General features: G+C 41.1%; 3 protein-coding genes across 3 annotated transcripts; all 3 read left to right on the forward strand.

Annotated features, from left to right (window-relative positions):
• The first annotated feature begins 8,431 nt into the window (after window positions 1–8,431).
• hoxa11a (homeobox A11a) lies at window positions 8,432–10,173 on the forward strand. The gene is made up of 2 exons (XM_036555539.1): window positions 8,432–9,035; window positions 9,941–10,173. The coding sequence occupies exons 1-2, from the start codon at window positions 8,432–8,434 to the stop codon at window positions 10,171–10,173; spliced, it is 837 nt and encodes a 278-aa protein (XP_036411432.1).
• Window positions 10,174–15,305: 5,132 nt separating this feature from the next.
• Window positions 15,306–17,199, forward strand: LOC118796573 (homeobox protein Hox-A10-like). Its single transcript, XM_036555537.1, has 2 exons — window positions 15,306–16,179; window positions 16,925–17,199. Exons 1-2 carry the CDS (start codon window positions 15,408–15,410, stop codon window positions 17,197–17,199), a joined length of 1,047 nt encoding a protein of 348 aa, XP_036411430.1. The 5' UTR covers window positions 15,306–15,407.
• Window positions 17,200–21,462: 4,263 nt separating this feature from the next.
• On the forward strand, window positions 21,463–23,081 carry hoxa9a (homeobox A9a). Its single transcript, XM_036515675.1, has 2 exons — window positions 21,463–22,045; window positions 22,413–23,081. The coding sequence occupies exons 1-2, from the start codon at window positions 21,562–21,564 to the stop codon at window positions 22,649–22,651; spliced, it is 723 nt and encodes a 240-aa protein (XP_036371568.1). The 5' UTR covers window positions 21,463–21,561; the 3' UTR covers window positions 22,652–23,081.
• The last annotated feature ends 3,294 nt before the right edge of the window (window positions 23,082–26,375 follow it).

Consider the following 26,375-nt stretch of genomic DNA (forward strand, 5'->3'; position numbering starts at 1 on the left):
GTGATTTTCTTATTACCGGGTGTGCATAAATATTTAAAATGTTTATATATTTTTACATTTATACATAAACATTTTTAATAACTGTAATTGTGTAGTTTGTTCAAACTATACAGACTATACAATTACAAGCTATGTATATACAAATATATGAGCAAACGTTACAAAAATTAGAATTTATCGCGATCGCCTTTACAAAGGGGTCAGGGAATAGTTTCACAGTTTTTTCCATCTACTTTCACGCATCTTTTCCTTTCTCCCTTTTCTAAATAATTCACTGTAGTGCCCGATGGCGGTTTGATTGTATAGGGATTTATACCGCAGTGATTTAATTATGGAAAGAAACACATATAACTGTGCTTCCAATCTCCCTGTGTGTGATGAGCAAAAATGCGTCTGTTCGTTTTCTTTTTATTACCTAGGATAGAATTTACACGACCCATCCAGGAGCGATCTTGTATGTGCATGTAGATCTACCCGTTCTCACTCTTAACATCAATCGCCTGTCTGAACGCATCACCTGTTCTAACACATGGGGTTATTTCAGGTACAGAGCTGTGATCATTTCGCCACGGGCACATCTGAGTGAATTTCTCTGTAGGTAGCCGACACTGACAACACGCTGTATTTAAGAAAGGGGTTTTCTCTCTTCATCATGTCGATTCAATGAACAAAGCTTAGTGCGGATAGTCCGGACTTATTTAAGAGTAGTAATTTTCAAGAAAGCGCTAAACGAATTTAAGACCATATAAGGAAACTTCTTTGGTTTATGTTTTCTTTTTTTTTTAACCCGAAGTAAATAAAAAGTTTGTGTCAATTCAAACATGCACACACAAACACACACACACACACACACACACACACACACACACACATATATATATATATATATATATATATATATATATGTATATGTATGTGTGTATGTGTATATAATACATTTTTGCCAAGATTATATATATATATATATATATATATATATATATATATATATATATATAAAGGCAAGGCAAGGCAAAAAGGCAATATAATTGTATTAATCGTGAATTTTTAGATTTTTAGATTTTTAGCCGTGGTCAGAAAGTGAAAGGGAAACAAATACATCCATGCAGTGCATATCAGCCAAAACTACCCCCCCCTCCACAATATTAATGAAGTGATTGGCGTTAAATATTCCGCTGAAGTACATTCGTGACGGCCTTTCTCTTGGACCAATACACTGCACTGCAGGATATAAACACAATTTGACGGTCGTGTAATTTAATCGCACGAGCACGCGGGGTGTTTGCGAAGACTCAACACACACAGTAACGGAGTAGCAGCAGCGTCGGAAAAAAGAATAATATACGACAATCGTAGGAACAAGATATAGCCTAAGGCCTGCAATTAGGCATTCAATTGGAGGACAGTGATCTGCTAAAGGCTGGCTGGCCACTGTTTCTGCAGATTCTGTACCTTTTCATTTTAATGAAATTCCATATATTAGAGTATCCGCCACTTCGTTATAGAGTACTAAAATGGTGAATGCATATAATACATAATGCCTATACGACGTCTGTTGTTTATGGGACTGATGTTCTTATAATCGAGAGTTGTTGTAAGATTATTTTGGAATATTTTTCTTTATAAGTAGAGAAAGTTATTTAAATGACTTTACAGTTGTAGGCCTTGTGCATAATTTATGTGTGAAAACCTTGAATTCAACCAACCTTGAATTCAAGACATCGAGATGAAAAGAATTCTTTAAATATTACATACGTAGACTACAACATTTATTACTGTGGAGGGTAACCGACAGCCGCGCCGAGCCCGCGTAAACACGCCCGCTGGCACGGTGCGCGCGCACGCCCTGAACCAGACGCGCGCAATATCCGGAGAGAGAGAAACTGCGGCGGGACATTCCGGACGGGACTCCGCGCGGCTGGCGCTCTCGCAGCCCTCTTCTGGTGCCCAATTTGTGAGTATCTGGTGTCCCCCAACGGCCGCACCAGTAGTAACAAGTCAAATAGTCAGCAGCTTGTTAAAATGGCCTATTCAGTACGTATTTTCAGTCTATCAAACAAGATAGGGGTGATTTTACTCGAAACGTGGCATTGGTTTTGTATCACGTGTTTAAACACGTTTAAATATTACCTGTTTTGCCTACTGAAATTCAGAGCAGGTCCTATATTGTTGGCAGAACTGAATCAAAGGGTCATTAGTATAGGACACGCTGTTTTGTGATCTCTTTTGAAAACCTTACTGAATGAAAAAAAAAAAAACAAAACTGAAATATACTCTCGTTTCCTGGTGCGCTTAAATTGACGTTTATCAACAATTCGAATTCTCTCAGGCAAAACCTCAGAGTCGGACATGCGCAGAGTGCGTGGAGTGGGTAGGCCGCATCTTAATCTGCAGATTTACCCTGCAATGTCTATTAATGAGAATTTTATAAAGATTCCCAGCGGTGCGACTCGCTATATACATACTTTTCATAAGACCTCAGTTCAGAATCAACAACATTAATAATCCCTTTTCTGACTTTATACGTATTCATTTACACTATATACACGTATATTCGACGAAATGAAATATTTTGCAGATAGATGTTATGTGAATCATATCGGGATTAGACTGCTTTGTCTTAAATTCCTGTCTATGGATGGCCGGCTAAATCAACGTCGCCAACAGTACTGAAAAGGTAAATTTTGAAATTGAAAATTAAATAGCAAAAGGTTGACCGTGCTGCTTACCAAAATCCGTTTTGAAGTGTGTTCATATTTTATATAAACACATAAAGATATTTGCTAAGTTACAATGTGTAAATAAAACTGTGTGCATAAAACTGATAACTGATAATTTGACATATTGTTTGGTAATTCGCCATGGCTTCCTTTGTTACGTTTTCACTGGCGTGCTCTTAACGTCACCTGCAGCGTCTAAACCAATTTCATATGCAAGCTAATCATACATGCACAGTGAAGCGCAGTCATTTTCCATGTAGGTGATCGTCTGAAGATCAACAGTGGATTTTTTGTAGTTCGTACTAATAAATGGGAAAAGAAACCACAAGTTTAAGTGAAAATGAACCTCGTTGTTCAGCCCCGGCGCGTGCACCTTAACAATAAATGAAAACCAAATAAACCTCAAAGTTAAATGTGACAAAAGTGAAAACTGACCATGATCATAATATCTTCATTACTGTTTCTTTTGGATACATGCGATATAAAATAAGAGTTGTAATAATATATAATAATATATCTGTAATATTTTTCTCCTGACTGAAAGTAATTTTCTGTGAAATACCTGATCCATCTGAATCCTAGTTTCAGCTGCAGCCAAGAGAAAACTTCCACACCTTATAAATCTGTCCTCGCCCCGCATCTGTGTTTTACCAGCGTTTGCCATTGTTCAGTCATTTTATCCATTTCCAACAATAAAAATTAAATAAATTGACGATTTTTTTTTACTAGTGATGGGAATTTTTCGTCTACAACTTGGCGCGCCATAGTACACCACACAACACCACAGTAATCTAACTGAAGGAACTGGGTTCTATCAGCCGGATAAATACATGTATTGTGGGAACACAACTACGATAACAATAATTCAATTCCTCCACCTAACGTAACTTACCATTCCTTCCTAGGCCCTACCTTACCAACATACACACAAACGCATTCATATATATAAATATATACATATATGTGGATTCTTACGTAAGGTAATATCGGCTTTGCCTTTATATGCCTTTGAAACCTTTGGGCTAATATCTGTGGAAATAAACTGTTACAAATCGGTTTATGTACATTATCAGAGCCACTGCGTGCGACTAAAATAAGCAATTCCCTCTGCTAAATTCACGTGCAGCTGAACGATGAGGTAAAACCTAAACGTCCCGCGCTGTTGCTGCGCGACCATGGCGGGGCCTAGTGCCAGCCTGTCTGGCGTCTCACTCCTCGCGACAGTCCCGGTGATCGCAGGCCGTCCTGGTTAACGCCATTCACCATATTTTAAGTCTTCCATTTTGACCGTGAAGTTGAGCCGCTTCGCTGCTCTTCTGCGGGTTCTGTTCGGGCGAGGGGTGTCTGAACCGTCGGTCTTCTTTCTGCTCTCCCCACCTGCAAAGATGGGGAGTTAAGACGCACATGCAAAGAAATAATGTTTGCAAAGACAGACGTAGGGTTAACTGCGGCACCTAGATGGCAAAATGGCCCGACGCCCCTTCCTCATTTCCATAACTGACTTGATAAAGGCCAGTTACTCTGCAGCAGTGAAAGAATTACATTCAAGTTCAAAAGCGCTCTGCTGCAGAGAGTAGAATGTTCCACAGAACACAGAATGTTCCACAGAACACAGAATGTTCCACAGAACACAGAATGTTCCAAACACGCCACATTAGTAGGCCTGGACGTAAATATTTCATTAACCTGTGCATATATATTGGAAAGGGGGGAATTCTATAACAAAAACCGCCATACAGAATTTGATTATATATTACGTTTCAGTAATTTTCACGATGAATTCGATATAAAATGAACTGCTAGTAGAACACTTTCAAATTTTGCATACACTAAACATTCAGCTTGCTTTGAAATGTGCCATTTCCCGGAGCGGAATGTGCCAGACTTTTGTCCCATCCGCTGTGGTTTCATCCGACACTGCGCAGTAAACTAGCACAGTGACTACACTATATAATTACATCAACATTTCCGCTCCCTCAAAAGATATTTACGTCTAAAAAATATTTCCCAGCCATTCGATTGTTAGCCTAAACCTTCAATAGAGTCCGTATGACGGTGTAGGCTATAAGTGCCTTTGTAATTACACTTAATGTAACATAGATGCGATATCCAGCATCTGTTTATTTATGTGCACCTACTTTTAATAACACGGGTGAACCCTGTAAAGACAATAGATACAGTCGGTGGTTCACTTACCTGGTTCATGGCGAACACTGGAGCAGAATGTACTATGAAAATGAGAAGAAAACAATAATATAATAATTGAGCCTAAACGGAAATATAGCCGAGTAGCCAAAGTAAGCAGTTTTGAAAACACTTTTTAAAAAATCATTGGCCCATCTCCCCAAACTACATAATACCACGCTCAAAGGCAATGATGAAAAATCGCTTGTCTTTTTTCCGCCATCAAAAATGTTCAGCGCTGTAGGCAAGAGTTTAGTGACAGAGTATTTAAATATGAATGAAGTGTAATTATTAGCATTTTAGTAAAATAAGGGTCAGTTCATGCACGGAGCAGTCACTCAGATAAATGGACTGTGCATATTTAGAAAGAAAGATAAACACGAATAGGAATGTTCTTGTAATATTTTTAATGTTACAGTTGGGATAGGAATCGTTTCCAAATTCTTTCCTCGACAACAGGTAAAAAACTGAACACCACACCACGCTGTAAATGTGAACTACGGTTACTTAACGATTATTATTCTCCCAAGTCCTGTTAAGTTTGTGTTGACAAAATTTTCAATGTAGTTATTTTCAATGTGTAAGTTTCTGTGGAAAATGACAACGAAAAGGCAGCAGTAGTCCCGTGGTGAGTGGAAAGTTGAAGTTCATCAAAGACCTTGCCCATATCGGGGAGACAGCTAACGCCATCGTTGATCTTGAACGTTTCAAGCCGTCTTGTCCTCTTTGACGCTGTTTGCTCAGACACAGAGTCGTGCGAAGTATAAAATGAATTAGTAATCAGGTAAACTTCACCCGGGCATCTCTGTGCCCCAAATGGCGTCTGTGGTCTTTTGTAGCCGCGACCCTCTCCCTCCCCCGAACTTGAAGTCTACCTCATTGACAGAGCTTCAGCGCGGGGGGATGTTTATGCGCGGATGCAGCCGCCTTCAAAAAACTAAAGAGCGCCGGAAGCAGCTAGCCCTGCACAGCTCGAAAGGAACCAAAGATTTTTCAGTCTTTTAACCGCATACAATGAGGGTACATAATAACAAGTGTTGCTCAAGACGCTGTAAAATAATCTCTGTGTTTGATATATTACGGCGTGTCTCTAATCCGTATAATTTTAGGAGACAAAATGTGCAGTAAGATTAATATGGCAGCGTTCTGAGTGTGTGTTCAAAATTCTTACCTGCTTCCCTGTGTCTGCCTCACTCGAAGGTGCCTTCTGACCCCTGATTTCGTCAGACAGTATGACTGTCAATGTAGGTGGTGTCTTCTGATCTCGCGTGGTCACTTTTGTCTTGCCTTTTCTGCATGGGAAGAAAACCGCGGTTGATTAGCAAAAGCGCTATAAACCCGCGGGTCAGTCTCTAGCTGGTTTTGGTTTTCGTGGACACCCTGCGTTCAATTACAGTTTAAAAGCCTAACACAAGTGCTAGAATTTGTCTGAATTGACGTAGAGGCGGAGCGTGTCGCCGCGATGGCTCAGACCTGCTTGTGTTCTAAACATGAAAGCTCCAAGCGAGGTTAGGTCGACCCAGGATTACTTATAAGTGGTTTTGAACAGCGTTTCAATTTATATTTAACACTATTACTCTGCGAATGAAGTGGTTGTATTAAGTCGATTTCGTCCGCTCAGCCTCCGCGACGCTCGGGCCTATAAAGGGTTTAGTGTGGAGCGCAGCGGTGCAGGCGGAGACCCCGCGGTACAGACCCCTGCTCAGGTCGTTCATTTCCATCAGTCGCGGTGCACTAATTCACTCCGTCTCACTGAGGTCTTTTTAATGACCCAGCCTTATCCCGCCTCACGAATCCACACGCAGAGGCGACGGTTTATTTAAAGCAGAGAGAAAAAGGACAAAGGGATCCGTAGAGTATCTGCAATTAAGGGCTTAAACTCCAAGGCTCGCAGCGAAAATAATTTGACATTTTAAATCACCGGTGTAGTTGCCGGATAGTAGTTTAGAGGTTCGTTTTTTGGAATTACTGAATTAATTTTTGCAAGTACTTGTTGTGTAAACGTCAATGTATATTATTAAAATTGCAATCGCATGTCTAATTTAAACATAGCCGCCCACTTCTGAAATGACTAGGATGCCTTTATTTTTTTCTTTTCATTTGTTTTTGATATTCATGTTTCAAAACACGCTTTCCTTATGTTTGCGGTCACTGTTATTTGACATTCCGTGGTGTAGACCAGCTATGATCACCTCTTATATTTATAAACGGTGTAAATGAATTCTGTTCGGCATCATCGGGCTTGAAAGATCACAACATCTGACGTTTTGTTTAGACAGTACGCTTTTATAATGGAAATAATATACACGCATAACTCATTTTAAAGTTCAATGAGCTGAGGTTAACCATGATGAAAATATTTCCGACATAGGTTGGTTCATATTGTGAAAATATACATTTAATTGTGTTGTGTATCAAATATTATCAAATTGACAAAATTTTAAAAATACAATATGCTATCCTTCTACCAAAGCAATTTGCAATAACTCCACCAACACATTGGAAATATAGTAAAATGTCCATATCGCATACACGTATTACATCTGTGTGATTGTTTGGAGGATTCGGTTCTGACAGGCGTCTACAGCCAGGCCTTCCATTGTGTCTATTCTTTTTATGTTGTTGCTGCTCTCATTAACTTATTAAACTAATAGTTTTAAGTGAGTTTCCATTGTTCAGTTTCCCTAATGTCGAACGCAGCCTAGGTGACGTTGACAAAAATATAAACCTGTCCATCTTAACTTGAAAATGGGCCTGGTCGCTTTAAAAATTGTCAGTCTGTGTTGAATAAATACATTTATTATTTATTCCGTCTCCACGCTCATAATACTGTGTTCTTTAGGGGGATTTACGCTGCCGGCAGGTACTTTATGCGCCGCATGTTAATGGCTATTTTATCATTTTGATGGGAATATAGATATTGTCCTTTTTACAGAAAGCTGTGTCTCTGCGTAACGCATAACACAAGGACGTAAAAAGCCCCTGCACGTGCTGTGTTTTTGGATATGTCCGTCTTTCTGAGCACAACACCCCAATTTCCCAAATTCGTTCTGGCACTGAAAACATGGATATTGCAAAAATAGACATTTGCGTATTTATAATGGATAAAAGCACTGGAAATGTGAGTTTTGTGTTTCTTCAGTCTTGGGGGACAATAAAACATGTGTACAATAACCTTCAAAAGTAGGGATTTCCTGACTTTGTTTTGTTTTGTTTTTGAAGTTTAACAAGACCGATGAAGAGAAACCTAAAATGCCTGTTTTCTGAGCAGGCGGTGAGAGGCGTTACACACACGCTGTGCCTCCGCATGCAAACACGCAGGCAGCGCACCGCTCGCGCACAGAAATCTGTCAATTTCTGCCCCCCAGTCACGTGACCCACGTCTCTCTGGAATGGATGGAGATGGATCTCCACGTCAGCTCGCGTCTCAAAATTTCTGCTCCGCGGATCTGCTTCAAAGAGGCACGAGCAGCGGCACTGGAGAACCATGTCACGCGCTGCCATTCCGAGGAGCCCCAGCTAGAGGAATGATGGATTTTGACGAGCGGGTCCCTGTTGGTTCGAACATGTATTTGCCCAGTTGCACGTACTACGTGTCGGGGGCAGACTTCTCCAGCCTGCCCTCTTTTTTCACCCAGACCCCGTCCTCGCGCCCCATGACGTACTCTTACTCTTCCAACCTGCCGCAGGTCCAGCCCGTGAGAGAGCTAACCTTCAGAGACTATGCCATTGACGCCTCCAGCAAATGGCACCACAGGGGGAATTTGCCCCACTGCTACTCCGCCGAGGACGGGGTCCACAGGGACTGCTTGCCTCCTCCGACCACCGTGGGGGAAATGTTCGCTAAGAGCAGCCCGGTCTACCACACCAGCTCCAACTCCACGTCCAGTTTCTACGGCGGCGTGGGCAGGAACGGGGTGCTGCCGCAAGTCTTCGACCAGTTTTTCGACACGGCGTACGGAAATGCGGAGAATCCCTCCAGCGACTTCTCAGGGGATAAAAACGCTGACAGACTGGCCGCTCCGCCGGAGCCCGGGCCGTGCAGCGAGGCTGACGGGAGAGAGCGAGGAGAGGAGAGCAGCAGCCCGGAGGCCTCTTCCGGCAACAATGAGGAGAAATCTTGCAGCGCCAGTACGTATTAAGACAGCGCCTTGGTTATGAGGGAAAGTTTGCAATCTAGCGCACTGCTGTTAAAAATTTTATATGCTGTTTTATAAGCATATAAGGTTTATGGAGGGGCTGTAAGATTTCCCCAACAATACTTTGTTTTAAACTCCAGGGTCACGTGAATGGAGTTGAAATTGGCCGTGAAAAACATCAGGCCACTGTTTTTATTCGGAACTTTTAAGAATGGCGCATTGCTCGCAAACTGCAGTAATAATGCGCGTCAGAACATCAGATTGTTGCTTAACAATATTTCGATTTACAAAAACGAATGTATATTACAGACGGTTTTATGAAATCGGCTTGCATGTAATAAGAGATGGTGATTTTATTACAGCGGGCTCTGAAAAGCACGCTGAGTGTGAAATTCAAAAGCGCTTTAGCCCAAAATGATTTTATTCTGTCGTTCTATTCTCGCAGTGAAACAAGCTGTTGATAAGACCGGAATGATAAAATGAAACATATTGCAGTGTTAGGCTATTCTATTCGAAACAAAACTGCTAATACCATGTGAGTTATGGACTGTTAGGATCCATTGTTTTGCCTAAACAATTATTAACTCACTGATTTATTTGCGATGTTCAGATAGCACACATACATTTATTATCATGTTACGCATACAGTTATTATCACATTGTTAATGTTGGCATAATGTATGTGTGCCATTTGTGTTAAAACAATAATAATGTTCATATTTTTGGCATTAATGTGTAATAATTGTTTTGTCAGTGGATTCCGTATTCATGAAAATGGCTTACAATTGGGTTATTACATAAAGTGCGAAATGACAAAACTATACTAAAAGGATTCAAGGGTTATTATTTGTTATTTTTCTTTTCCCTACACGTTTAATGGTCTGTCTTCTGTTTTAGGTGGTCAGAGAACGCGGAAAAAGAGATGCCCCTATTCAAAATACCAGATCCGCGAGCTGGAGCGGGAGTTCTTTTTCAGCGTCTACATAAATAAAGAAAAGCGACTGCAGCTCTCGCGAATGCTAAATCTCACCGACCGCCAGGTCAAGATCTGGTTCCAGAACCGGCGGATGAAGGAGAAGAAGCTAAACAGAGACCGTTTACAGTATTACAGCTCGAACCCGCTGCTCTAGGACCGGAGCGGCTGTGGACTTGCGCGTTCCCACATGTCACGACAGCTCTGGATCTCAAAGGTTAATTTCAAGTTCGAGGATGCGGACAGGCATAAGCCATACACAGCATTATGAAGAAGACACTCGGACGTCATTTGTACATTTAGTACGAAGTTACCTGGATTCCCATTGTCTTACGGTTATGTATTTACTGACGCCACACTCTACATAGTTAGTGACTGAATGGATTTCATTTCATTATTAGAGAACGCCATGTTTTATTTTATTACTATTTTTTTTTTATTTAAATCAATACGTGTGTTTGCGTTGGCTGCAGGAAAATACCAAATTTCTGGCGAAACTCGGTGGACTTCGGTGTGACCGAACACACAGCGCGTGAGAGGTGAACACACTGTAAACCGTTTCAGGTCTATTTATGCATTCAGTTCACCAGCGTTTAACATGTCCAAACCTGTACCGTTTTAAACCAAGTAAAGTTTGTACTGCCAAAAAACAGACAGAGGTGTTGGTGTGCAGTGTTATAAGCTCTAAACCCTGTCCGCGTCAGTCAGGCAGCCGCCTGTTACTGTAGTATCGATCAACACAGATTTACCCACAAATGAAGGGATACTTCCAAGCTTTTGATGTCCTTATTTCCACCATAGAATAGTAAAAAAAGAGAGAAGGCACGACAAGAACAACAAATTTCTATATATACGCATATTTTCCAGAAATTACTGAATGCGCTGTGATGCGCATTTACACACCCAATGAACATTGAGCCTCGCTGTGTTAAATTATGCTAAAATGGGGTGACCATTCTAATAAGAATTCATGTATTTATCTTATTAATATATCATGCCGTTGGAAATTCGGCCTGATTGTGACAATGGTATTTCCAACGGCCTTGTGCTCCGTCTGTCAAGGATGTTGTTGAGTATTCTTGTTTATCTGGAATGGGAACATTGACATTATTGGTAATTTTGAAATGTTCGAAAACATCCACTCCATATATATTTTTTTTATTCTAACGGAATGTGGTTTGTAAAACTGTACGCTGGGAAACCACAACACAAGCTTTGCCCCGGTCTTCCCGAACGTGCGGAGGTATTTTACATACAAAACAAGAAAGTGACGTTAGAGAGCCTCAAGGGAAGGGAGAGGATTTTAAAATATGCGATTGGCCTTAAGTTTAAATATCTGCTATATTTAAAATTACACAATAAACTTCCTTATGGCGAAACTGTCACCTAAAACTCTGAGAATTGGTTTATTTATCTGCTCATACACTCTATGTATTATATTTTCTGCTTTTCATTAGAGGCCACTTCGGTTGATATCGGCTGATATATTTTCTAGTCTTTGCGATCACACAACGAGGAGTCGTTTTAATTCATTAAAATGTGTTTGAGATTTGTTTTCATCTTATTTTTACACCACGAGGCGCAGCATCCCTGGCACTGTTTGTGTTTTGTTGTGTCTGTTTTAGTCGTTGGCGTTGAACTTCTTGATTTGTTTCGACTGGTGAAATCTCTTTTTTTTTTTGGTCTCCCTTTTCTGGTTTGCCTGTGCGCGTGACGTAAACTTCGTTGCGCTGTTTTGAAATGCCATTTTATCCAGATATCCCTTCATGAACACCAGCTTGCTTGCTGTTATTACTCGCTGTTTATGGGCGGCAGCACCGTACTCGCGTGCATATGACAGTCAAAAGAACAACAAACAAAGAAGGCCTGAAGTTTATGATTGCTGCACTCCGCCATAGTCCGGTCCGGGCGCATCCTTTCAGCGTCTCTGGAATCCCGACGTAATTACGGCACATCCTCTCTGCTGCCCCAGTAACTCGGCCATAAAAGCCGGCTGTGTCTGGAGCATTTGTAGAACTGGAGCGCAGTGCAATAAACCGTCTGAGAACCAAGGTTATTAACTGTTACTAAGGAGTCTACAACAGCAGCAGAAACGCTAGAAAGCCGTCCGCTTGCCGCCCTGACTTCCCCTGTGAGTGAGCTTTCAGGCGTCTCGCTGGAATCGTCAGTAACGCTCATCCCGCGTTTCTCCACTGGGCGGCGCTCTTTCGATCAATGTCATTGTCGTGGATGTAAAAACGGATCGCCCTAAAACCTCAAAGACCCACTGAGCGCCGTTGTGTGACCCAAATACACACAGGTAACGCTCCCTTGCAATGTAATTCCTCTAATCATTCTTAACCATGTGTTTGGGCCAGAACTGCTAAACCGATGTGGGCGGTGGTTTATTCAATAAACGTGATTTTGAAGTCCTTTATAGTGACTAGTTGTATGAATTTATTGCGCCAGGGAAACGCTGAGGCCGTATCGAATGCAATGTTAGCCATGACGGCATGGCGCTCGCAGCTTTGAAAGGAAATCAAAGCCTGTGGACGACACCCGTTATACATAAGCTCCTATAATCCTGAAATCCGGGAGAGTAAAGGTTAGATGTGTTTCATGTCTCCAAAATATTAACTTTATACTTATTTCAAAAGTACACAAATATTGTGTACTTTCATGGGCGTAGAGCCAAGCTTTGTGTTAAAAAAGATAATAAATAAATTTTAAGCTTCTCAACACATGCAGGCCATAAACATAATTTTACTTGTTTATTTTCGATGATGTATTGAACGTTTTTACAAAATGTACTGGCTTAAAGTAATGGCTTTGGGGTTCTTTTGGTTTCACCTACGCCAACGAAGAGCATTCTTTCTAACCTTTCTCCCTAGAAAGAGCTATGGTATTATGTTTTGTTTTGAGAACAATTGTAGCCAGGAATAAAAAATATTTTAGAAGATTTTTTCAAATCTCGGATGAAAAATAATTATCGCGGTTGTCTCATAAATATGATATCACATTGCAATATCACTTTTACTAAAGAGCTGTGCCGGAAATCATGGATAACACTGTGCGCGTGGGCCTCTGTCTCCTGTGAAAAATAAAAGCTTCCTCTGGATGTGATAAAACGCCACATTATTGAACGTAACGACGCTTCTAACGACGAACTCGATACCTCTAAAGCAGGCCCCAGCTATTTATTTCAGAGCTGAACAAAGAGACGCCCTGTGAGTAGGAACTGCGTTGAGATATTCGCACGGTGATTTCGAGTGTAAAATGCGCTTGGATTTGTAGACTGCTCTATTTAAGAATCGGTATGTGTGTAAATATAATAACCAATATTATATTTGTATCTATAATGGAAATGCGTTTACTATATTAATAACCTATATGAAGCTGTTGTTAGTAAAAAGCAGTGTCCTCGCTTTCAGCTGTAATGCACGCCCCTGCTGCCCTTCCGCGTTGCCCTCAGCTGCGTTTTCATCCCCTTCGGTTCTGTTCTGATGCCGCACAGCCCACGGCGCGAGGCGGGGTGCACTGACCTGGCGATCTCCACTAAAATGCACTCTGTTCTGCGTATCACAGAGCAAGACTGATCAATTCCAACATCAGCCGAGGAGTTACTGTAATTACTGACGAACACCAGCGGGTTTCTGCTAAGTGTTTGGTAAGATTTTTAAAATCTATAATTAGGAAATAGCACAACAAAAATTACTAGGAGCATTTTCACCGTAGGAATTCACAACATAGTTTAAAAAATAATTTCAGTACTTAATGCGTGCATGTGGTTCAGTTCAAACTGAATGTGGCCTGCTCGCGCACAAAGGCTATTGATGACAGCCGACAGGTACTGAAAGGGGTTTATAATTTTTTAGCTGAATGGTAAACTGAAAATGAGTGCACGAGTTTTACTGAGTTTAAAATATTAAAATGTACATTTTATTTAAAAACAGGAGACAGTGGGTGAAGGGGAAATAATACCAGATTTCATAGCTGCCGCGGGGTGATTCAGCACCGGCCTACTGATGCGCGTTCAGACAGTGCAAATAAATAAATAAACACTATTTTATTTCGGTAAGAAAAAATGATAAATTATTTATTAGTTTATGCTTTATAATCGTTCTGTTTGGTGTAATGCTGCTTGATTTTACCGAGTCCATCTTAAAGATTACAATAAATTTGAAATCTTTTGGTGAAATTTGAAATGAAGAATCAGATTAGTTTTGTATTATTTTCCTTAATGTCATGTTTTAATTTCATATAAGAAAGAGAAATAATGGCCACAGGTGAACCTCAATATAAATTTAGACCGTAAACCCATTCATATATTCCACGGTGTTGTTGCTGCGTTTGCCCGGGGTCCGTGGCCTGGCTGTTTGGGTGATGGTTTCATTTTCGGTCCGTAACTGAGTTCACGATTTTGGTATACATTTCAATACAAGGAGTAACTATTGATAACAACTGCATCCTTTTAAAAAATAAATCAAGAAACAAACACTGATTAAGCATTTCTTTCATCATTTCGTTGATGCAAGAAAGTTGTTTTGTCCTCAGAGATGAAATGCTGATTTTTGGGTAGCCTACCTGCCACGGAGAGAAAACGTATTGTCAGGTCGCTTAGGGAAAAGGTGTAAATTGGACCGGTTTACCACAGGATCCTAAAGTAAGGTAAAATGTAGCAACCTGCCAGCCTAAAGTGTATTACACTGTTCTGTCCGAAGCCGCACTTTCAGGCCTTCTTCAAAAAGCGCAATGGATGGAGCTGGCGCCGCGGAATTCAGTGCCAAACGGGGGCAGGATAACCTGTAGGATTTTCGTTGTAACCAATATTGCGCAAGAAGTAAGAAGCAGGCGATGCTGTCGCCAAGATTATGCCATCTTACTTATTAGACCACTTATGAATTATTCTGAGGCGCATGGTTTTGCCCACCCAGGAAAGGTGCCACATGAAGATATTACAGCATCTGCCTCCGCAGCTTCATCAACGGGCAACACGAGAAGTTAAACACGGATATTTGGTAGGAACGCGGGTAGAGAAACAAGTCATAAAACTGATTTGATGTGGGTCAGTTTTATGACTTCCATCTTTAAACATTGCTGAAACAGTTTGAGACTGAAATGCTACGTAGGCCCCACGCGCCCGCGCACGCACTCCCTCGCACTTTTTATACACGTAGGCTACAGGCGTTTTCTCGTCCATATAAAGTTTATGCCTTAGATTAAAGTGACTAAATAGAAGTGCACTGATTTTGTGGTCTCATTTTTACCTACGCCTGTGATGGATGTGACCCAGTGTTGTTACGTGGCTTCTAGGGGGTGGGGCTTTCCATCTTCAAGAGTTTCAATTGGCTTTCAGGTTGCAGAGTGTCGTAGGGGTATCTCTAATCATATTCAGCATGTTTTGCACAAGAAATGTCAGCCGGGAAGGGCTATCTTCTCCCTTCGCCAAATTACACCACAACAATGTCATGTTCCGAAAGCCCGGCTGGAAGCGCATTTTTAGTGGATTCCTTGATCAGCGCCAGAACCGAAAGCAGTGGCGCGTACTACCAAGGGAACGGCGTGTGCGCGCCCCCCGCCGCGGAGCTGCCCTACGGACTACCGAATTGTGGGTTTTTTCCAGGACTGGCGAAACGGAACGAGACCAGTTCCCAAACTATGGTTCCCGCGTCCAGCCACTACATGTCCGGGATGGAGATGTGGCTGGATGGCTCGAGGGCGTGCCGAATGGATCAGCCCGCGAGCCAGCAGGTTACCCCGTGCTCCTTTTCTCCGAACATTAAGGAAGAGAATGCATACTGCCTCTACGAGTCGCAGAAGCGTTCAAAACCGTCAACCGCGGAAGACCTCTCCTACACCAGGCTAACTTCAGGCTCGTGCGCAGTCAGTGACAGCGCTACAGTTCCTGTACCTGGCTATTTCCGGCTGTCACAAACTCAAACACATTCTAAGGTTTATCACGGCGATCCTTCGAATCCGTTCCGCTTTGGCCTGCAACCCCCGATTCGCTTCGACACCCCACCATCCCCAGAGACGGACAGGAAGGGGAGCGAAGAGGCGTCCTCCACAAGCATAGCACGGGCGCTGCAAAGAGAGGAGGAGACCCGAGTGTCCTCGTCCGACGAGTCGTCTTCTCCGGGTCCACCTGAAACCGAGAAAGAGAAAAGAGAGAAGCCCGCTAAAAGTGAGTATTTCACCATCTTAAAGGTGCGCGAATGACATCTGTTCTCAGCGCGTGCTGGGGCAGGTATGTCGGCAGGCAGTGCTTCAACGACCCTCTCAATTTTGTTGTTACAGTATGCAGGGGCGTTCACTCCCGCTGTAAACATTTACTACTCCTTGCTATTCTTCGGGATGTTTGGTGGTCTTAAGTGCGGCATAAGCAATGGCATTAATAGTGATTTGTACATTTCATAGATTTAATAGAATATATGCACACACACACACACACACTCACACACACACACACCACATATGCATAGCATGTTTAAAATCCATACTGAAAATGTGTTATGGAAGTCACAGAGAAGTCAAAATTTTCACAGTGAACCCAAATAAATGAAAGTGGCTCCCAGGTCTCCTCACACGTTTATTTTTGTCATTAAAACAGTTACATTCATCAATTACTACACAGTGTAGGCCTCTTTGGAATATATGGGTTATTTACAAAATACATTTAAATGGATTACTGCTGTGAGGAATTTAACACATCAAGAAAAAATAAATAGGGTCGTTGTCTGATTCGAATTTAAACATATTAAACATTTTGAAATATTTTAATCATTTTGAAACCAAAATCTAAAACTGTGTCAAGCTAGCTCCAAATATTTATCAGTGTGTACGGGTATATAGAAGCATTAACAATTAACAACTAATTTTGGTTTCTGCATTGTAAAGTTTAAGCATATTTATTTTATCATTTTCTTTAGGAGATTTAAAAAATGAAAATACAGCCAACTGGCTTACAGCAAAAAGCGGCCGGAAGAAACGTTGCCCCTACACCAAGCACCAAACCCTGGAGCTCGAGAAGGAGTTTCTCTTCAACATGTACCTGACTCGCGAGCGTCGCCTAGAGATCAGTCGGTCCGTCCACCTTACCGACAGACAAGTCAAAATCTGGTTTCAGAACCGGCGAATGAAACTGAAGAAAATGAACCGGGAAAACCGAATTCGGGAGCTTACGACCAACTTCTCTTTCTCGTGATAAAATGCACCTGAGCGGTCTTTGACTTTTACCGTCACGTTTGTGTGCTGCACATCCGGATGAGGAGACCTTCCGTACTTTGCATATGTATGTAGGCTGCTGTCGATGCGGCGATCTTTTTAGATTGATCTCAGGCTCGTGTTTCTGTTGCGTTTTCTTTGTCGCTGTTAGTTTGTTCGTCTTGGATTATCATTGATATTTTGTGTCTGTTTTGCTAAAATATTTTTTCGTGAGCAAAAATGATCTGAAGGACTATGAAAAACAAACGGACTCTTCTAGATCACAGATCCGAGCTTACAACAGAAAGAGCCAATATTCATTCTTCAGAACGAAACCTGGATTTATACATTTCGGCGTTAGGTATATTGATAGATTAGACAAATTTCTGTTCAAAGTGAGAGGTCTGCATGATTTAAAAAACGAGCTTTTTTAAGCATTACACTGAACTCTTAATATATCATCTGCGCAAATGAATTGTCTCGTGGAGGGAATGTGCTCGGCTTTCCTATTTTAATCTGAAAGCTAACTGATGTCGATACTCCTGCCAAACCTGTTTTGTGAGACTGTACATATATTTGTAATAACTCTTCGCCTCCAAGCGAAACTCTGAGTGTAAAATGAAAAAGTGAATTTTATCCTTTCATGCCATTCAGAGGCAGACGTGTAATCCGTCACTGTGAAAAACTCATAGAATCGTTTTTATTATTGTGTAAAAATTGTGTTAAACTCTTATTGTATAAACACAAACAGGCCTCTGTTTTATTGAGTGGTTAATGTTTTGTGTATTGCGTTATTAATAAATTATCGGCACTGAAGAGCCCGTCTGTTTCCTTTTCGTATCGTGTAAAATATTAATATTGCAGATCTCTCTCTCTCTCTCTCTCTCTCTCTCTCTCTCTCTCTCTATATATATATATATATATATATATATATATATAATTTAGAGAAGAAGAGAAAGAGAGGGAATCCCTACCCATTTTTCTTCTTATTTTAGCTAATTTCCATATTTTCATATTTATTTTTTTGACCTTTTTTGGCATCTTTGCAATTGAGCTCGCAACCAATTTAAATATTACCTAGGCAGCCATAACTAGTCTACGACACAGTGCTGGAAGGTTTGCCGGCTTTTGAAGAGTTTTATGACTCGCTGGTATAAGAGGATTGTTGCTGTCCTGAAGGACTGGCTTCAGTCGAGTGAAAGCGGCGCAGTCGGAGAGGAAGCAAATATGATTCAGCTAAAATAGGAAATCTGTTCGGTCGCCGTCGGTCCTCGGGAGGGAAGAACTCGAACAAAGTGACAAAGTGTCGAACTTACGCCATGATTACAGCGCGGTAAGTCATCTGGTGTTAGAATTATAGATGCTAAAAATGTTTAAAAGTGTTTATCTTACCCGTCTTACAGAGACCTTGCGTAGGCCTAATGTTTCTAATTTGGGCCTAAACAGCAAGTTTATTTCAAACACAGCAAACAAAATCAATGCAATTTTTAAAAGAAGTTTGGGGATGTGGCCGTGTTTGTTTGTCGCCAGGGTTCGAATGGACTGTCGAGTGGTTTAGGTAGTTTCATGTTGTTGGGCTCCGTTTCTACCTCTACAACACGAAACTGCCTTCATTGCCCCAGTTAAATTCAACGCAACGCCCGAGAATTGTAGAAACGGTTTTCCGGCAACGCATTCACTGGTCGGGCGAAGTGGGTCCGCTTTATTTTGAACTGGTCTTGAAAACACTTACGCTCAGTGTAAAGGTTTAGACTTTAAAAGGTAGGTGGGGGAGGCGGTGGACTTGGAATTCAGCAGAAAGTGCGGTTCTGAGGCGGGACAGAGGCAAGTCCTCGGTTATGATCACTGCAGTCTGACCGGAGCTGCGCGCAACAGCGACCTCAGCGGCGCGTAAGCAGAGCGCCGGATGCGTCCTCAGCTCAATAGGCCGAACACAAAGGAAGTGAAGGGCTTTATGGCGATATTTAGGTCGGACAGACGGGATGTTATCAGCAGCAAAAAGAAGTAAATAGGCCCCGTGGTAAACCGAAGTCCTGCTATAACCCCCAACTTCACTTTACAACCACAGAGCCGTCGGCTTCCCTTTTAGTTTACTTTTTAATAGGGTGCTACCCTACCAAGAGAGTAGACCTGCGCAGAAGCGCAGACGACTTTCCGAATTATTGTGAATGTAAAATCTACAGCTGCTCATCTCTCTATGTCAGAATACGGACAGGAGCGCGGACAAGACTCCGAGAGCAGTCTGATGAAGTTTTGCGAAAAGAAGTTTGTAATTCAGGATTGCTTATTGTTTCGTTTCCTTCCTTAGCGTTTTTCCCACGAGCTGCTACTTCACCTAAGTACAAAAGTTTTGAAATAAATTGCCCCAAGCTCTTCGGGGTGTTGGTCCAGGTTCCAGTTTATTACATGACAATAAAATAACGCGCGGGAACTGCGGAATTTCGCGTTCAGATTTCAGACTCTACTTCAGGACGTTTTAATAGCCTTAGTCTTGTACAAGGATCATTCTGATTATATATAAATACTTGCATGTTATTTAATTCAATTTTAGTTGCGAATTTGATTTTTAGAAATTCTTGCCTTTTCTCGTCGGAGCTCAGGCGAGACAACATCTCACTGATGAATGATTTTTTTATATATATAATTTGGCGCACTAAGGAGAGGGTAATTATTGTAGGCATTCCATGAAAATCCTAGAAGATGGATTTAAGACTTTTTTCTTTATTCCCCCATTCAGTATATGTTATATATTAGAAACATTTTATATTCTGTTTTACCGAATTTTCTTTAGTCAAATATTAATTGCAGTTTATTTTAGTGGAATCTGTAAAATACTGCTTGGTGTTGTTGCTTTTAAATATGAAGCATTATACTACTGTACTAAACTATACTATCAGGCGGGACACAACGACGATAGCTTCATTTCTTACAGGTAAAAATCGCGCCCTTGAACGGTCGACGTGAACGAGTTTTTTTTTTCTTTTCACTCATGTAAGGACACATTCCTCACAAGTTTTTTATGTTTGTTAAAATTGTGTTTTGTGCAAATTAACACAACTATACAAAATGTATGACTGATGATAAACAGCAGGTAAATTGAGAACATAATAAATTGAGAACAAATAAATTATACATTTTATTTTTATCCCAAACATTGAGAGGAAAGGCTTCAGCTTTAAATATAGTGAAACAGTTCGTGCTAATGATTATACCACAGTGCTTTTACCTCGGAAATATGAAACTATTTTTAATGTGGTTCAAGTGCCATGAACCATAGCTTTCATTATTAGTAGCAGTAGTAATGCTTATAGTAGTGGTGTCGTGCTGCATATTGTTATTAACAAAAACAACAATAATAATAACAATAATCATAACAACAACAATAATAGTACTACTACTACTACTACCTCTACTACTATTAACAACAACAACAATAATAATAATAATAACAGCAATAATATTGTAGGCTGTTTTATCTATGCATCATCATTATTATATTGAGCATGTATTTTTTGTTTTGCATGCATAAATTCTGATGAATAAAGTTCTGATTGTATTAACGTACTCGTATAAGCACGCAGCTGCGTGCACGTGAGGATGGGCGTCAGTGTTTTATTTCTCCGTTTTTCTGCTGTAAACCTGCAGCTCCGTTTCCAGCTTTATTTTTGGACGCGGAAAACCTCTGAAGTCAAAGAAAAAAGCAGAACAAAACAATGGCAATGAAAGCACATTATTTTGATAGAAATTTACAAATTCGTTATTATTTCGTTGTTCTTTGCCACAGTCCGTTGTAAATTACTCTGACAAAGCCTATATTCATTTCAATGTTCAGATAAAGCTATATATTTACAGAATGTAATTATAATCAGATAATACGTTGAAATAGTTTAAAAGTAGCATCGTCCAGTCCTACGGTCATTAAGGCATCATCAGAAATAATTAATTCAGTAGAGAAATACCCCGATCGACTGCGAAAGGAACTGTGAAGTAGTCCCTCGCAGGGCTTTCCAATATTATAATTCTCAGAAGCACCGGTTTACAATCAGCTTCATTGTACATATCAAATAATATCTCTCCGCATAAAAACACATGGCCTCGTTGTAAAACGTTAGGAGGGAAACGGTGGCCATTTATAATAGTGAGCGGACTGATTTATTCCGTATTGTTCTGTCTTAAGGATCACGTGTGCATGTCACCCAATCGAATGGCAGGCAACGTTCAACTTATTAGCCGACTGTAGTTCTTTGTCGGGCCAAGTTGCCACTTGATTTCTACAGATTGTTATTTTGTGACCATAGTACAGTGCGTGCGTGCGCGTGTTTGTGTGTCTGTGTGTGTGCGTGTATGCGACGGTGTATTTACCATGTCGACGCCAGGAACACTGAGTAGTTACTACGCAGACTCCCTCGTCCTCACCGAGACCGAGTACCGAGGACCCAGATACCCCGCGGGTCCCGGACAGCAGAGAGCGCGGCCGCCCGCGCTCCATGACCACGCCGAGCTCGGGCCCTGTTCTTTCCAGACCAAACCGTCTATATTCGGCCCGTCCTGGAGCTCTGTGCCGACTCAGGCTCCAAGCGGCGTGCCCTCCGTGTACCAGCAGTACGCGCACCCCCAGGGTCCAGAGGGGGACTCGGATGCGCCTTACATGCAGTCTTGGTTGCTGGAGCCATTCTCCGGATCTTTGCCTCTAACTGGATTACCGTCGAACCAGCACTACGCCATCAAACCCGAGACCCCGAACGGAGCAGCTGACAGCACGACACTCTCACCCGTGGACAAGAACACGCTGCCCGACCAGTCCCCACTCGCACACACAAACGAGGAGAAAACAGACACGGATCCAAGTAAGTGCACCCTCTCCCACGTTCCGCTACCGTGCGCTGGTTCGGCTGTGCTACTGTCCCGCGATCCGCTTGCGGTACTGCCCCGGACGTCCGGGACAGTTTATATTTTACCTATCCTAACTGAGCGGTCATCTAAATATAGCTATATCTTATAGTAAACTCAGTTTAGCACGAAAATTTGTTAAAAAGCGAGACCATTTCCACCGTTATGCCATTTTCCTTACTGAGGATATGATTAATTAGTTCAGACAACAGTATGAACTCCAAATTTGTTATTAGACACATATTTTCTAATGGGAAATGAATTAGAAATAGCAGCAATGGGATCAACGGGTCCAGCTCACGCTCCCGAACCCTTTTCTTTCAGATAATCCGGTGTCCAACTGGCTGCACGCGAGGTCCACGAGAAAAAAGCGCTGTCCGTATTCTAAGCATCAAATCCTCGAGCTGGAAAAAGAGTTTCTGTTTAATATGTACCTGACGAGAGAGCGCAGATACGAGGTGGCGAGACTTCTTAATCTCACTGAACGACAAGTCAAAATCTGGTTTCAGAACCGCAGAATGAAGATGAAAAAATCCAACAAAGATGGACCGAAAGATGATTGAATATCACGAAATGAGAAAATAATAATAATAACAAATCCGCACTGGATTATTTTTCATGTTTCCTGATATTAATTTCCGTTCACCTCTGTATTCTTTTTTGAGACTGTATCACCTGTTTCAGAAATACGAGAGAAACCGCAATATGACCGCATGTTCATGTCTGTTCGTCGATCTAAGATCCTTCGTCCTCATATGAAGCTACCTTGTGTTGCACAAATTCAGTTTGTACCAAAAACAGTGTTCGTTTTGTGGAGCTGAAAGGACGCGGCCTTGTTCTTCCGCCGTACTTGAGAATCTTGTATCTGTAGGCTTTGTGCTAGCTTATGACTGGACTTCGTCTATTAGAAATGTGTTAATTTTGTTCTGTAGTTTATATGTACCTCAGGTTCGTTTGTTATGTGATAGTGTTAACTCTAATTAATGGACACCAGAAATGACATACCATGGTGGAAGGAAGGTGACATTCTGAATTTGAACGCATGAGTTTCTACGGCATTTTAAAATGCACATATTATTAAATGGAGAACGTGTTTGAAATTATGTAATTATGAAACTATGTATTCATTTGTTGACTACCTATTGTATGTCAGCTACCTACATGCATTAATGCATGTAATTGACAAAATAGATGGTTAGCTGTATTAAATACGTGTAAATGTGCTTACGGAAGCAAAAGTCTGGAAGAGGGAATTTTTTTGTTAAAAAAACGTGTACCTATTCTGTGATTAATACCTCGTGGTCTGTTGACCAAGCTGTTCTCAACTGGAGTTTGTACGTTATTTATAAATAAAAAGGAAGGGTAGGCTACCTGCAAACATATCTGGCTCGTGCTGGGTTGGAATAATTGGGCCTATATTTACCTCTTACAACATACCTGTATATATTTCACCGAATGCGAACACACGACCATGTTTACGTGATATTAGAATACGAAAATGGCTGCTTTTGCGTTGCTGATTCCCGGTCTGTGAGAAGAAATGGGATTGTTTTATGAGGATCGAAATTAATTTGATCTCTCCATATCTGGAACTATCGAAAAGTGTTGAAGACAACTTTTTAAAACTCTCTTTATTACTTTTTAAAAAGTAAACTTAAGCAGAAAATATAAAGTTGACAAATAAAACCTCCAGAATTATTTGCGACTATTTTCCTTAAATATTTAGGCCTTACCTTACATCATTGGCATTTAGCAGACGCTCTTCTCCAGAGCGACTTACATAGGCTGTATTTTATATGTGAACCATTTCTACAGTGGGTATGCACTGACACATTTAAATTTGGATTCATTTAAGAGGACTAAGCGAGGGAAATATATGCTCGTACATATACAGAAATACATACACATTCTTGATGTGCGGGTATTCTTACTCATGGCGGACCTGCCGGGAAATGACCCTATGCGTTCGGATTTAGGACAAACAGGACGAAGCACGGAGCTGCGCGCGCTGGCAGGACGTTGTTAGCTGTATACAGCCATAAAAGACAATTACCGCTATAAGCGTTTATGGGGTGCAAAGAGCTGGCGGGCGAGAGTACGCGGCGCTCAGAGACGTTGAAAGCACGAAAACCGAAGCTTGAAGTAATTTAGCGTGTGTATTTCTGTAAATATAGTAACCCAACGGCGACTCGGATTGACCACGGCTCACCATAACGACAAACGAAGTAAACTCACAACGCACACATGTAAGACGCTGCCTTCACTCGAAAATGGAACCATGCGTATCAATGTCTGCGTTTGCATGCAGCAGCTTGAAGCGGCCTGTACCTCAGCAAGAGCCGGTTGTTGTGACGCGCCGCACCGCAGATGGACGAAACTTCAAAGGCCTTCCAGAGAGAGCGCAATAAAACGCATGGTCTGCAGCACTGTCTGGAATTCCACGTTTAATTAGTTTATGGCCGTCCAGACACAATTAGGCAGTTTCCAGAACCGAGCCCCCATTTGTTTCTCAGCCCGGCCTACCCTGCACACAAAGGCCCGCCGGAAACCGGCTGCTTAATTGGTATCTCCTTTCCCTTGCGGTCGTCTCGAGCTGCCTTTGTTGTACCTGTGCTGGGAAAACCAGTGTTGTAAGAAAAGTTGCTTAAGTTTGCTTTAAAACACACACACACACACACACACGGTGAAACTGCTGTCGTACCCTTGTGGAAGGAACCCACCATTGCCTCAGTAAATGTATAAATGGATAAAATTGTAAAAAAAAAAAAAAAAAAAAAGTAACCTATAGGCTATGTAAGTGGCTCTGAATAATGTGGCGTCTGCTAAATGCCAATACTGTAATGTAAAGAAAAACGGTGAATTTTTTATATTCATTTTACATCTATACGCCACATCATCCCCCCTTTTATTCTGTTTTCTTCGCCATAATAACGACGACAACAGTAACGATAATTACTACTACTACTACTACTACTACTACTAATAATAATAATAATAATAATAATAAAGCATTCCGTTAAACGCCCGTCCAAGGCCTCACACCGTACGTGGTATTTCTTTGGTTCATATAGCTTCATTGATTCTTTTGCAAAGTGCTGACTTTCACTTTTAACATTCCTGTTACATCAGTAAAGTTGGTGCAATTTTTTCTATGGCTTTGCCATGTAAAAATGTTATCCTTTTGAGTTCTTGTCATTATCATTTCTGCTGTGCTACAAACACAGCACTGTGTTAGCCTGGGGTTGCTTGCCCTTCAAACTGCTGTTTTAATAATCCGCCAATAGATGGCAATAGCGTTCCACCAAAACCCTGGATGGTCGGGTCTGGACTAGAGGGTTTGCTGCTGATCAATGGAATGACATACGCTGACAAACATGGACGCGACCGGAGTGAAAATCTGCGCTACATTCTAAAGTAGCTTCCTGTCTGTCCCCATCAGTCTGTCGGCTGTGATGGCTTCACGGCGTTTTTGCTCTATGTCTGACATGTTGTTTATAATCATGACGTTGTTCTGTCTGTTGCTCTGCTGTCTGTTATAGACAGATGCAAATGATCAAATGATGATTTTTTTCAACAAATACTAAAAGCAATTTTACCTTCCCCTGCGGAGATTGCGTGGTGTGAGCTGGGCTGCGCGTGGTCTTTTCTAAGATGTGTTCCGCGTGTCTTCCCCACACCACTGTCTCGCGACTGATTTACTAATATTGTTAGGCTAATATTAGCAATGCGACTGCAGCTTCTAATGATGATAATTACATTTTGGGGATTATAATAATTATTATGTTAATAACAACATCAGGATTTTTGTTTAAAAATATGCACATTTTAGGGCCAAAAACTGTATCTGTTTCACTGTCGTTTCAGTAGTGGTGATAGTAATAATCAAAAGCAAAATCAAAGAACTTCGACAACACGTAACATTAAGACTTCTTATTGTAATTATTCATATACACACAATAATTTATGTAACTATAAACGACATTTATGTAACTATTACATTATTATTTTATTTTATTTTTTAATTATTTTTGGATACATACATTGATAATTAATGTTCGAATTGTCGACCCATTCCGAGAGCCTATTTAAAGAATAAATACCTTGAAATGTACGTTTTTTGCTGTTTTAATTCATGAAATAAAATGACTGTTATGTTCGAGTTTTGAAAATGGAAACGTGTAACGTACAAACAATAAAAAGACTAAAATAAACCGCCATTTCGTTCGATCATAGTTTTGTCGATTTAAAAGAAGTATTTAATTGCTCACAGCATACAAATACACAAGA

The sequence above is a fragment of the Megalops cyprinoides genome, chromosome 21, assembly GCF_013368585.1.
Source record: "Megalops cyprinoides isolate fMegCyp1 chromosome 21, fMegCyp1.pri, whole genome shotgun sequence".
NCBI classification, from domain to species: domain Eukaryota; kingdom Metazoa; phylum Chordata; class Actinopteri; order Elopiformes; family Megalopidae; genus Megalops; species Megalops cyprinoides.